Here is a 15,462-nt window from a genome sequence, read left to right on the forward strand (position 1 = left end):
TGGATTTTGTATATGTTAGTGGCGATGTAGTTTCTGCCTTTGTTGACTTAGTTTGTATGAACTAAAGATGACTTAACCGTTTATATGCATTGTGTTATTCAGGAAATTGTGAATTAGGTTAAGTTATCATTCGATAACGATAAGTTGATTTTCCGCATTTGAGTTACTTAAAGTGATGTCCCGGAAAAGGAAGATTTTAAAAGGAAACAATTTTATACATCACCATTTCAAAAAAAAAATTTACCCATTTTTCCGCAATGTTTTTGAGAAGTATTTTTCGGGGCGTTACAGAAAAAACCTAATGTTATAAATAGATGCATTCTCCTCTCATTATAACTTGCCCCAAGTTGAATGCGTTTTCATTTAACTTTTTCTTTCTCCCTCATATTTTCTGTTGATGCATTTCTGGTAAAACCTCTTCCCCTTTCTTTCTATGGCACTAAGAATTGACACATGCATACAAACTGTGGGAATTTCGAGCACTGATACCGGTAGTCAGTATTGAGGGAAAAGAATTGTCACGGGTAGCAAAATTGTGGACATTTTGAGAACTGACACTGATAGTCAGTATCATGAGAAGAGAATTGGCACGGGTAACCATATTGTGGGTATTTCGAGAATTGACACTATTAGCTATATTGTGGGAATTTCAAGAATTGACATAGGTAGCTATATTGTGGTGCATGTATTCGATATCGGTTCTTACAATGCAGTAGAAATTTGATAACAGAGATCTGGACTGCTTTATCTTGGGGATGACATAATTGATAGTCTGCTTGCATATTTTGAGCAGTGCCACAAAATGTCTTAAAAAGAGCGACCTGGTCGTGACTCAGCCAGTAAACATTATTTCATGTCATTTATAATTTTTGCAAGCTATGGTAACAACAATATATAATTTATCATTTTATCTATAAATATATAGTTATATATAAATACAAAATTTTATATAATTAATAATCATATATGGTTATATTGAAATAAAAAATTTATGTCTTTTTTGGACCGGAGTAAAATAAAATATTATAGTAGTCTCTATTTTTTAAAATTTTAAGTGAACAGTCTGGTTCACTTTCCGATTATTGCAGTTTAACAGATTTAATATAGTTGGACTGGAATTTTTCCGGTTCAAAACGGTCTAACCCCTCACTCGATTAAAACTACAAACTAAAGCTATTTTCAAGTTCAGTCAATGATCAAACCGGTCGACTGTCAGGTCCGGTCCTGTTATCACAACCCTGCTTTCAACACACTAATTATAAGTTCTACAAACAATCTTACGTTAAGCGAGATAAAAATAAAATTCACATGTACTAACAAAGAGTTGGTCACTTACATTCAGTCCTTGAAAATGATACATAATGAATTACAATATCAGAAAGGAAATTAGTTCATATTAAAAATGCTTAGGAATACCATAATATAAATCCTGCTGTCAAGATTCATGCATTGTCCTAGTCAAGCTCACCATGACGCACCAAAAGGGTACCCAGATATGAATAAGGATATGTTATGTTAAAGTATACCGCAAATTATGTTCTCCATTAATGATGTTAAAGCAAAAATAAAAAAATGATAATTGTTTAATTTTTTTAATTGACATATGTTTTAATTAGTGTGATATATGGTTTAGGGTATATTTTAGGATAACATATACTTGATACTTGAGATATATGAGGTACAACTAATTGTGGCTTGAGTTTCTTGAAAGAGTATCTTAGGTTATATATTTCTCATTTGGTAGCAATGTTTTCTTATGGAACTCACATAAATAGGATATGTGGTGGCGCTATCCTTAGATGAAGCTGAGTATATTTCAACGAGTGTAGCAGCAAATAAAAGATAATTGGCTCAAAAAGATTTCAAACGGATGTAGGGCAGATCCAATATGAAGCTATTATCATATGGGTGGATAACAATTCAACTATTATCATAGCAAAGAACCTTGTCCACCATGGAAGAACCAAGCGAAGCATCATGCTATTAGAGAAATCAAAGGAAGTTAATTTGGCTCATTGCAGCTATGAGAACCAAATTTTAAACATCACAAACAAAGCACTGTATGAGAGCAAGTTTGAAGTGCTAAGATTAAAGGTTTGAGTATTCAAGAAAAATCTCAAAGAGGAGTTTTACAAATTAAGATTTTCCTTCAATCATTAAAGATAAAATATATTTTTTGATAGTTACAGATAATATTTGATGTTTCCTTAATCTTTGGTTTGGTAAAAAGGAGTGGTACTCCTTGTTTCATGAAGACCTACACAAGTCATTTCTGAAATATCTATAAGTTGTATTTTCTAGTTCCCAAAAAAAGTGGCCAATTGCACAATATTCTTACCAAATTAGATCCACTAGGGTGGATACACATAGTTTTACTTTCACAGTAAATATGTTATTTTCATAATTTCTTCCCTTCAATATCAAGCCAAACAAACTTAAACTTGTGTTAGACTCTCTTATTATTATTTTTGGCACTATTTTCTCATCCTTTTTTATTAAGGAACTAGTCATTTTTTGGTGTGTGATTGTCCTCCCAACGGTGTTGTTCATATGAATCAAAATCTTGACTTTTTGATCATATTGGGGATATAACAAAGTCTTACACTACTAGACCAACAGTCGGTAGTCTCTCATCATTTTGTCATTGCATATATACTCATAAAATAATAAAATATATTCAGCTTACGAAAGGAATGCTCATAATATTTTAAGAAAAACCATTTCTTCTTAGGTATGTTTTTCAAATCATCCATGTTTTAGTTTGATAACAAACCAGCCGCAGAAAATCAGACACAACTCCGATCCTAACCTTAATGGCTTAATCATATCCAAGATGAATTGTGTGTTAAACAAAGGGTTATGCAAGTCCATGATTGATCATGATATGCTCTATACCTACAAGTATATATGTACACCACAATGTTATAATTAAATGCAATCAGGAAAATTTGATGGACAACAACAATCCAATCACTGTGACAGTTCCTTCACCTAATACCCTTCTCCTACGGAGAGATATAACCATGACAGAAAGAAAAGTGTGAAACTAACCACAAGTTAAGGTGATCATCATGATGGTATATATTTTAGATGCAAACGTGATGGTTCATTCATGCAGAAGAAAAATGGATGTTTGAACTTGAATGTGACATTGCATAAGATGAGACAATCTGAATAGTTTCAATTGGCAGAAAAATCTCCTTATTGATATATACAAATCGTTATGTCTAATCGAGGCATCAATTTAACATGAGAGTAAACACTGTTTTCATAAAACTACACGTTAACCATTCACCAAAACAGTGCATGTGACAATTCCTGTTTCTTCTCTCACCATTTCTCTCTAAGACAAAACTGTCATGTTTGTATGAAAAGTTTAGTATCATTCCTTTCTGGGCCAGACCTTTATCATATGTGTAAGCAACAATGGCATTGGACGTTATTTTCTAATGACACATCTGGGACAAGATAACAAGAATCCTATACATCAACGACAATTTTTGTTTTCTAAAATGATTGTAAAGCATAACAAGTTTACGCTTATACATAAAATAGTTAAAGAGTAAAATAAAAAATGAAGATTAGTACAGTGATCTGAATCATCAAAGAAGACATTGTGGCGTGAAAAAAATCTACATATATATACAAGTCTACATATTTATTTTGTCACTCCCATTGGAAAAAATCCATAGTTTGAAATAAAGGAGTGGGGCAGATGTGAAAAATAGATTACTCAACTTCTCCTAAAGTTTGATTTTGACTTGGTTACGTATACTTTACAATTTGTTTCAAGAGATTACACTTACCTATTTTAATTAGTGTAATTACAACTCCCCTTCTAAATAAAAAGTTTGCTAGAAGATGTTTAATGAAAGAATATTTTAGTATATAACCCTTTAGCATTTTGATTGTAAAATAAATCATGTTTATAACCAAACATGAAAATTAAAGTATAAAGTTTATAGCATAAATTAATACTAATTTCCAAGTTAATCTACCAGGCTGAAACATGGAAAAAGTGTTTGTATCCAGAATAACAAATAGTAGCCACGTGCATTATAAATTTATAATGTTATCTTCTTTTATTTAAAAAATAAGGTTGGAATTCATAATTTCTCTAAAATCAAATTTTCTCCACAAAAATATTGTTTACATTTTTTTCTTCAAGCTTAGTCTAATTTATCAAATAACTCCCGTTGATCCCAACAATAAGTTTTTGCAACAAAGGCCTTAAAATTACAACCTAACTAACTCCGGAGAGAATTAATTTCTATAGGGTATATGACTATAATCCAAACAACTGTTTTTCAAGGGTTCATTAAACAACCAGAGTTAAAGTCTTAAGTCATAGAATAAAAATAAGAAAGTAACTTACAAGAAGACTGAGACATATAACTCTAGGACGAAGAAATTATGCTTTAGTAAAATTATGGAATCATTAATATTTTATTCTAATAACTTGGTAAATGAGAAATGTTATTGTCAATTCTAATTGTCTATACCTCTTTCGAATTGAATAACATAGTACTATTACTCACCTCCAGTTCAAAAGCTTGCTAACAAATGAGTGAATTATAACCTCACCTAACCCACACTACAAGTTCTCAATAACTACGTCCACATTTATATTCACATTTAATGAAAAATGAATAAACTTCAGTTTTGGATTTTTATCATGATTTTTTGTTGGAATAGAAAAGCAAATACGGGCACATAAATATCCACATAAAACAAAAGGTCTCTGATTTAACAGAAGTAAAACACTTCGATAGTCATGATCTCAATTTCAGTAACTATTACTAACCATAATAGTACTGCCATATAGTACTGCAATATATGGAGACAAGAAAAACAAAAGAGGATAGTAATAGAGAGTGAACATCTGATATAAACCCATATTTTCCTTCAACAGCTTCGCTCCTTAAATTAACTGCAACAAATGATAACAACAATTGCAGAAAAGGGAGGAAATTCAGTAACATGGTTGGAGTTTCTAAACAGAAATGTTTTATAAACAACTTTTCATGGGTAACAATTTTTATTATTTATATTAAAACACGCGTATATAAAAAATTCAATCAAGTGAAAAGAAAATTGTAAATGTTATTATGAGCAGAAAAAAGTTACTTTTGTATTTTAAATTTCTTTTAGCAAGACTATATATGGAACAATTTTAAATAGTTTCACTTGGATAAAGAATATAAAAAGTTATTAAATTTGTCTACAATTATATATGGTTTAACTAAATTTTCATCATTCATTGAATTTCCTATTTCTACCCAAATAAACCATAGTAGTTGTTTTTTTTGGGTGCATAAATAATAGTAGTTTGATAATGACAAATATTAGAGTATCATAAATTTTATTATTATGTTAGAGCGACATTTGTTGGTGTGATATCATACATTTTGATTTTGAAAGGGATTAGCATAGATACCAGATAATAAGAACCACCATGTTGGAGTGGGTGGAGGGTGACACCCCAGTCGTCGGTCGGAACAGAATGGCCGGAAGAGTAAAGGAGCACCGCCTCAACACCAAAGGCCTCACGAACATTAAAGGGTCCCACGGGAACCTCGAAAGCGACGTCGTTTATGAACACCATAGACTTCGCCGTACTAGCTGCACCACCAACACCTGACACACACCGAATCATCTCTCATGTGAATATCAAAATATACATCACCACCCTAACCCAGTGAAGCCATGCATTGTCGCTTACGTTCACAATTGCAACACACAAATAACTATACTACCCTTTTCCCATTCATATTATTACAAATATAGTTTAGGAGTATGATATAATGTAATGGAGATTTTCATTGCTTACAAAACCTAACTCACCTGAATTTTCCCCTAATTTTTTGGGTCATCTACATAAAATTTATAGTAAATTTGAAAAATTGAATGATAAAAATTAGGTTTTGTGTAAATAAAATTACTGTAAACTCGGTTTGATTTAACTACACTCACTTTCTATAAATACATTACATATGGTTATGTTATAAGGATGTGGTTGTGTTTGTTTTATTATATGAATAAGTGATGTGCATGCCATATTTATTCTTATAAAATTAACTGATTACCTTGAAGTTGAGCAATATTGGATGAAACAGTAACTGATGTATTAGTGATGGGAGGAGCAACGTTTGAAGTGAGACTATTTGGAGTGGGTGTTATGAGAGAGAAACTTTGTTGTGGGAGTTGATGCATTATCTTCATTCCCTTATCTTGATATTGGTCCTTCTTTAAGGTAGTATCATAGTTCCTGATCTCATTTAGCAACATACTATTGCAAGGCCCAACATTTTGATGTTGACCATGAAGCTGAGGATGATGAGGTTGAGCTTGAACTACATTAGAGGGATCAGAAAAACACAACCCTTGTGTTGGTATAGCATTATTATTAGCATTATCAACTATTCCTTGTCCATTCTGGTGTAAAGGAAAAAAGAAAGGCTGAGATGATGGTTGTTGTGGCAGCAAATTTGTGTCATTAAAGGTCTGAAAATATGTCTGGTTCACAGAAGGGGGTGGAGAATTAGGTACCCCAATTTCATTGGTATTTGAGAAGCCAATAGAGAATCCCTTAGTGGGTAGTATTTGATTTTTTGGAGAGGAAGATGATGAAGAAGAAGAAGGTGCTGTGACTTGAGAGATAGAGATATTGTTTTGTGGTGGTGGTGGTGGTGATTGTTGTTGGGTTTGGTTCTTTGAGTTCTGAAGGTTGCGAAGCTTGTTCTTGCTCCTTGATTTTCGGTTCTGGAACCAGTAGAAAACATTTGCATCACCAACTTGGCCATACTCTTGCAACTGCATCCGGATCTTCCTTATCTCATCCCTTGGAGGGTTCACCATTCCAGAGTTGAAAATAGCTTCAAGTATGCGGATTTGTTCAGGTTTTGGATTCCATCTTGGCTTTGGTTCAGGACTCCTCTCATCACATCCAGAACCTATAGTAAATAGAGGACAATTTTTTATGAAATTATAGCTAAAAAGATATTTTTTAGAAATGTCTATATAGCATATGTTTTTGTGTTCATATTATGTAATCCACTGCTGTTGCACAAATTGATGTTAAAACAAACTTCCTCTTCCATCTATTAGATATATATATGCATATATGAAGTTTACAAAAGGGAAAAGATAACAATTGCATGGACTGAAAATATTGATGTACAAAGCCCCAGGTAACAAACCTTTGGAACTCAAATAAAGTTGAGAAGGGTGTGTTACTTTGAGTGGTAACTGTTGATTGAGATTTATGAAATTAAAATTTCTACAAACCTGAATTATTGTAATTGCTTCTGTGACAACCATTTGACAAGATGGAGGAGTTGATATCATGCTGCCACTGGTTGTAAGGCTTGGACTTGAACATGCTTGGCCAGTGTTTATTGGAGGAAGCCATGATGTTAATAATGCTTATGATGATGAGAAAAAAGTGATGTGAAGGTGATAGGATAATCACAGAACTGGAAGCTATATATTGAAAGCAACCAACCAGAAGTGAAAACAATCTGAGAAAACAAAATAAGAAAAAAGCCCTTTTTTGCACTAGCTTTTTTGTCTCAACTTCGAACTGAATCGATTAGGCCAACAGATCCCCTCCTTATATAGCCTCTTCACCTAACCCTCTGTATGTCTGTGACTATCACCGTTCTACTGAAATTAATAATGAAAAAAAATCTATTTATTACTATCAATCAAATACATAACGTCTCTTTAAATAAACATGATCATGTGGAATCAAAGATTATATATATTAACGTCTATATACTAAATTTTAATAAGATAAAAAGTTAATAAACTAAAAATAAAATTTCCCCTACAACCCACAACAAATTTGAGACATTAGAGTGCAATTATTTGTGTTATAAACGTGAAAGTTGTTGCATGGGTTCGACATGTAATACTTCTCTATAAGTTAAAGATGCACAAAAGAAAATGAACTAAATATATACACAACAGAAATCACCTGTGTAAATATATATATATATATATATATATATAAACTAAAGAAAAGGAGGAATAAATTAAATGAAAGGGAAATACTTAAAAACTAGATTGTCCTCTTCATACCTTGTTATAGATAGCTTTTATTTACACCAGTTTTGCATTAATAGTATGAAACAAATAGTACCTGTGTGTGGGTATGGAGGTTGTTTAAAGTACAAGGAAAACACCCCCGGAAAAGAAGCAAAGAGAACATGGAAATAAAAACATGCTTGGGACTTAATTAGGAATCTTGTTTAATTTTGCAGCAGAGAGATGGCAGAAAAAGCACTTAATGTTAGGGCTTTCAACAGTTTAGAGTAAAGGGAGGAGTGGGTTCTGATCACTTTGTCTTTCTTTATCCATATTTTGTGTAGAAAAGAAGGGAGAGAGGGTGGAGTTTCTGTTGCAAAACTTGAAGGTTTTGTAGCAGTGTATTAATAAGAGGTGTGAAAATAGAAGGAAGAAAAAGGTGCTTGGATTATTCTAATGGAAGAGGTTGTTGCAAGAATAAATATGGCAGAGGTTTCAAAGTCAAGAAAGGGTTCATGTAAACGGTGAAGTAATATTTTGATTGGAAAAGAGTGGTGGTATAGTAATTGCAACTTGTTTAGGTTATTTTGGATGAGTGGAAGTTTTGGATTGACTCGAGGGGCTTATTTATTATGCATTACTACATTATATGGTTATTTTGACTCAAATTCTTCCTTCTTATCTCTAAGCTTTAATTTTGCAGAATTTTCAAACTCAGAAAGTTTACTTAGTTCTAATTTAAGGGATCATGCTAATCAGGTGCATGAACGTAACCCAAAAACTTAGAATATACTTCCTCTTATCTCTTTTTATAAGATGTTTTATGAAATTTTGAGTGAATTAGTTATATTGTTTTGCAGCAGTATTCTTGAAAGAGAAAAAATGTTTGTACTCTATATACTACTATTTATTGTTGACTCTTCAAAATAATAAAATGAGTAATAGATGATTGACTTTGTATAAATCTTTTACCCATATTATATAAATATTATATTCTTCTTGAAAAAGTAATTATTAATTGAGTAGGATGAGAAAATAAATGACTATTAACAATAAAGGTGAATTCTAAAAAATATATTAAATTATTGTTGGCAAATTTAATATGATTTTATGTTAATCACTTTCTTAGTTCAAGTGAGATTAATTAAAATTATCCTATAGAAAGTACCAAAGGTCGTAGTTGATTACAAAAATTAAATGGTTTGAAAACATTATAACTCTTCCAAAATTATACTTCATCCGTCCAATATAGATAGAAAAAGTTGTCAAAATAATTTTCCCAAACAAAGTTATACTAATACATGTGAATAACTGAGAAAGAGAGCAAAAAAACCACATTAATTTAACTTTTTTACATTTCAAATGAGATTGATTATTCTTTTTGAAAAATATTCAAATTATTAAATGTATTAATTTAATTTGCTATAAAATAATGTGAATTGAGAGATGATAAAATATGGCATAATAAATATGAAGCATTAAAAAGTGCCCTTACATTATTATTATTTTTATGGAAAATAATCATTTTCAGTACTATAGATCACATGTTGTTTGGTGTAGATGAAAGTTTGTACTTTTTTCTTATTTTCTAAAAGGGTTAAAGATGTAGTACATGTATGTTTGACAATCCACCTCCATTATAACTTTAGTTTTTATTTATGAAAAAATAAGCAAAACATGACATTTTGTAAGGTGATTTTCTTTTTCCGATTGCTTATTTCTTCAACTAATTTTATTTTACATTACTTTCATCTTTTTGGATTAATCTATCATTAGATTGTTTACCTGATCATTTATGCACTATTTATTTTGTGAATTTCTTAATTCAAGTTTAAATATTGATATTAGTTTGTGTGTTGTCTTTCACTTTAATATCTTTTAGTCTTTGTTATGATATGCTAAAAGTTAAAAACTTGTTGGTGTTGATCTATTGGTGTAAAGTCCTGGTAGATCTCCAAACTGACGAAAAAGGTCAAGAGTTTGATAAATGAGAGCGATGTTTGTTATGAGGGACAACCACACATCCCAAAAGAGATTAGTTCATTACCTAAAAGGGATGATGAGATATTCTTAAAATAATAACATAAACAAATAAATTCATACATTTTTTTTTATTTTACTCGATAAAAATAATAATTTAACCTTTCCCAATTAAACATATTAGTTTGTATTCAGTTTACGCTCAATGTACCTAAACATAAACAAATAACAATTTAATTGATTATAATCTCACAATTTACAATATATAAACTAAAACAAAAAACATAATATAAATACAAGCACACCAAAGTTATTGCTTTTAATTTTAACTGTAAAAACTAGAAACAAATGATCAAAACAAAACATAAAAACTAATCATCTCATATTATATTTAACATATAAAGGTATCATATTATGTTGTATTCTTTTTTTACTTTTATGTACTCTCATTTTCACTACAATCGAGATTGACATCCTACAAATTGGTCAATTAAATTACCAAATTTGATTATTAAAAATAAGTATTAAAGATTGTGGAATCTACATGTACTTGTTTATTTCTAGCCTTTCAACTACAAATTGCTACTCTATTTTGGTTTTAAAGGAGTTTTGAATTATTTGATTAAGCTGCTAAACTAAAATTAATTTGATTAAACTATTGGAATAAATATATTGAGATTGAACTTTATTATTCTCTATCAATATACACTTGATTCAACAACATGTATCCATCTAGCTATGATTCTAGCAACCATATTAATGAAAGTGCAAAGTGTCAAAGATAGCACTAGCAATTCTTTGCCTATGTTTTGATGAAGACATTGTTCTATTAAAGCTTGAAGATGATTCAACAATCAACATGCATTATGCTCATTCAGTCATATCTAGACTAGGATATAATTTGAGTCAATATTCTAAGTAGTATGGGATGTGTACCATAATAAGTGGGTATAGGTTAGGTAAACCTAGGTACTAGTCTTTCAAGCCATCTTAAATGTCATATCATATCCTTGAGACATATCATCTAGTTAATTGTATGATCATGCATTAATCATATATGTTATATGAGCATATTAGGCATAATATAATTGCTAGAACATGTATATATGTTGTGCATAACGTATGAGAAATTTACCTTTTCAAACATGTACTTTAATGTGCCAGTTAATCGATTAACATGGTGACTTAATCGATTAACTCAACTACTTTTCTGTTAAATCAGTGCTTTCTGTTACAACTGTTTTCTGTGTCATTCTGTTGCATGGTTAATCGATTAACGGGTAGCCTTAATCGATTGACAGGTCTGTTATTTTTTATAACTGATTTTTGTTTTAATCGTTTACTATTCGCCACGAATCTAACTGCCAAAACTACTTGCTATAAATAAGAGGCAACGTTCAAAAAACCGCAGCATTGCATTCTATTGTATATGGCTGATTTTAAAGAGCATTTTGCATTTTGTTTACTGTTTTTGCAAGAAAGTTGCATGTGTGAGAATAAAGTTTTTATGCTGAATTGAGTTTTGTATTCTTGCATACTGTTTTTACATATTTCATATGCTCATTCTTATCTTGTTCACATGTTCATGCATTATATAGATTGATAGAGAGATTATTTGATTTTTGTTTGATTAACTCACATGATTCTTGATGGCTTGAGTGATTAGTGAGTGGGTTAGTCTTTAGATCTTTTCTTGTTATATTCCAAGCATGCTTAGTATACCTTACTGTTTAATCTGTTTACGTGTATTTCTGGATTAATCTCTTGGTGTCATATCACCATAGAGATTGAGGTTCTTCACCAAGGCTAAGATGTCTTGATTTGAGGACAAGAATCTTGGCTAAGGCTGTTTCGTGAGAAAAGTTTTCTCAAGCGAAGGGTAGAGTCAAACCAAGGATTTAGGGGTCCTAGATTTCAAGAAAAAAGCATCTTATGTGCTTGTAATTGAATTGATGTGTGTATTCATACTTTAAATAAATATTGTGAATAAGAAAATCTCCCTAGATCAGAAGGGGAGGTCTGGATGTAGTTTGCAGTGGACCGTAAACGAACTAGGATAAAAATCCACTTGTGCACTCTTTTTCTCTCCGAATCTTCTTTTAATTTCTTGCTGTTATAAATTGAATCGGTAGCTAATATTTTGGATATTTGTTTACTGCCATATGCTAATTGTTTGTGCTTAAAAATATCTGTATTATCTCTGTTCAATTGTTTTTAAATAATTGTGCAATCTGCCTCTCTGGCCATTTTGTTCTGTGCATGAGTTAATCGATTAAGACTAGGTGTTAATCGATTAACTAGGCTGTTTCCAGAAATTGGGTTTTGGTGTAAGAAGTATTGATTAATAATCATTACACCTATTCAACCCCCTTCTAGGTGTTCCTAGGCCACTGATACCTAACAAGTGGTATTAGAGCTAGTACGACATGCTAGCTCAATCGTAATTCAAATGGGTTCCACCAACCCCTTTCGCGGTGATGGCACATCCATAAACTGCCCTCCTGTATTCAGTGGTGAGGGTTACGCCTACTGGAAAGCCCGAATGAAGATCTTCATAGAGGCTATTGATTCGGATATTTGGGAATCCGTAATCAGTTGCCCTTTCTTCCCACTTCACTTAGTGGAAGGCGAACCGAAAGAAAAGCCAAAAAGCTTATGGACCGATGAGGAGCGCAAGAAGGTTCAATTCAACCTTTACGCCAAAAATATAATTACCTCGACCCTATCATACGATGAATTCTTTCGAGTGTCTCAATGCTAAAGTGCCAAGGAAATGTGGGACACTTTACAAGTGACTCACGAGGACACTAGTGAAGTCAAGTATGCCAGGCTAAACGTGCTAACACATGAATACGATTCACTAACATTATTAATCATCTTATTTCTATGGATAAAATGTTCATCAGAGGAGAACTCACTCAAATTTTTACGTTGTCTTGACAGGAGATGGCAACCTAAAGTGATGACATTCATGAAGTCCAAGGATTTAGATTCCATGCCTTTGGCAACACTCTTCGGAAAGCTTCAAGAGCATGAGATGGAGCTTGTTTGGACCATCACAAATTATGAGTTTAACAAATGAGGCTTGCGGATCAGGTAGTAGGGATACTTTAGATGAGGTATATTCTAACACATCATCATCTTCTTCTGATTCTCCCTCATATGTTTTATATACTACTTATGTTAAGATGCATGAAGAGCTTAAAAAATTAGCAAAAATAAGTGCCGATAGAAAAAGAATAACTTTGCTAAATGATCCAAAAATCATTCAACTACAGAAAGAATTAGATGAATTAAAATTGGAAAATGAAACCCTAGATCTATTTTTTTCTTGTACTTCATGCGATTGCTCTAAAAATAACTTATGTCAAACAACTACTTGTGAGTCTTGCGAGGACTTGAGAAACAAAAATTTTAAACTAAATGAATAACTCGCAAAACTTACAAATAGTAAACACCAATTAGACACACTGCTTAGTAAAACGAGAAACATTGGGAACCACACTAGATTAGGGTATGTTCCCCCATCCCATAAAAATAGACCATATAGGAGACATCTAACACGCTCATATAAAAAGTCTAATAAGAAAAATAGAGTCCTCACATGCTACTATTGTGGCACACATGGCCATACCTCTCATTCATGTTACATCAAGAGATATGGGATACCCAGTAGTGTTTACACTTGGGTAAGAAAGGTAGATAACTCCCACGTCACTAATAGAAAAGGACCCAACATAATTTGGGTACCTGAGACTATCAGGTGATCTATTTTGCAGGTATGTCTTCGAACACATGGACAAAACTGGTATCTTGATAGCGGTTGTTCGAGATATATGATTGGAGACAAGCCAAAATTCCTAGACTCGTCATTAAAAGAAAATGGATTCGTCACATATGGAGACAACAACAAATGAAGAATCTTAGGCACCAGAAAGATTGACAACTCAAACCACACGATAATTGAGAACGTTTTATACGTAGAAGGTTTGGAACATAATCTGTTGAGCATAAGCCAACTCTGCGACAAAGGTAATCTTGTGTCATTTGATTCTGATTGTTGTATCATTCATGATGTATTATCTAATAATGTTAAATTTGTCGGTTATCAAGTAAATAATATTTATATGGTTAATTTGGAGGATGTCACTTCTATGTTTTCAAAATGTTCTATTTCAAAAGAAGATGACATATGGCTATGGTATAGACGCATCGCTCATATTCATGTGAAGCATTTAGAAAAATTATCTAAAAATAATTGGGTAATCAGTCTTCCAAAATTCGATTTTAAAACTCAGGATTCTTGTGACATGTGTCAAAAGTGTAAACAAGTAAAGAATCCCATTAACAAAAAGAATGTGATATCCACTACTAGACCATTGGAGCTTCTCCATATGGACTTATTTGGACCATCACAAATTATGAGCTTTTGTGGGAGTTATTACGCTTTAGTAATTGTCGATGATTTTTCTATATTCACATGGACCTTATTTTTAGCATCAAAGAGCGATGTTTATAAATCTTTCAAATGTCTAGCCAAACAAATCCAAAACCAGTCTAACCTGAAAATCATTTACATTCGATCCGACCATGGCGGATAATTCGAAAATAAAAAATTTAATAAGTTTTGTAATAAGCATGGCATCATGCATCAGTTCTCAGCTCCTCGCTCCCCTCAATAAAATGGAGTTGTTGAGAGGAAAAATAGAGTTCTAGAGGAACTCGCGAGGACTATGCTAAATGAGAGCAAGGTTCCAAAATATTTCTGGACTGATGTAGTTCACACAGTCTGTTATGTAATAAATCGAATACTACTTAGACCTAATTTTTCGAAAACACCTTATGAAATTCTTAATGGTCGAAAACCGAATATTGCTCATCTTCATGCATTCGAGTGCAAATGTTTTATTTTAAATAATGGAAAAAAATCTTTAAGAAAGTTCGACTCGAAAGCTGGTGAGGGCATATTCTTAGGGTATTCATTATATAGCAAGGCATTCTGTGTGTTTAATAAATATACCATGCAAGTAGAAGAGTCCATTCATTTTCATTTTGACAAATCTTCTCCAAAAGAGAAGAGAAAGGTCTTTTCTGATGACATTTTAGGTACACTTGAAGAAGTACAATCCAAGGACATGAATAAAATCCAACTAGATGCGGACCAAATAGTAGAAGAACAACATCAGGATATGCCTATTGCATGGAAAACTAAAAAGGATCATCCACTCGATAAGGTGTTAGGTGGTATATCTACAGGGGTGGTAACCCGTAGTTCTTTACGCAATTTCTGTAATTTTGTTGCATTCGTATCTCAAATAGAGCCAAAGACCATCGATGAAGCCATCGAGAATGTACATTGGGGTATAACTATGCAAGAAGAGCTAAACCAGTTTGATTGAAATAATGTGTGGGACTTGGTCCCCAAACCAAAAGATCATCTCGTGATTGGCATCA

General features: G+C 32.1%; 1 protein-coding gene across 1 annotated transcript; it reads right to left on the minus strand.

Moving 5' to 3' along the window:
- LOC109327602 (WUSCHEL-related homeobox 9-like) lies at window positions 4,706-7,685 on the minus strand. The gene is made up of 4 exons (XM_019560777.1): window positions 7,288-7,685; window positions 6,087-6,953; window positions 5,438-5,637; window positions 4,706-4,930 (listed from the first exon to the last, which is right to left on the minus strand). The coding sequence occupies exons 1-4, from the start codon at window positions 7,409-7,411 to the stop codon at window positions 4,922-4,924; spliced, it is 1,200 nt and encodes a 399-aa protein (XP_019416322.1). The 5' UTR covers window positions 7,412-7,685; the 3' UTR covers window positions 4,706-4,921.

Source organism: Lupinus angustifolius, chromosome LG15 (genome assembly GCF_001865875.1).
Source record: "Lupinus angustifolius cultivar Tanjil chromosome LG15, LupAngTanjil_v1.0, whole genome shotgun sequence".
NCBI classification, from domain to species: Eukaryota; Viridiplantae; Streptophyta; class Magnoliopsida; order Fabales; family Fabaceae; genus Lupinus; species Lupinus angustifolius.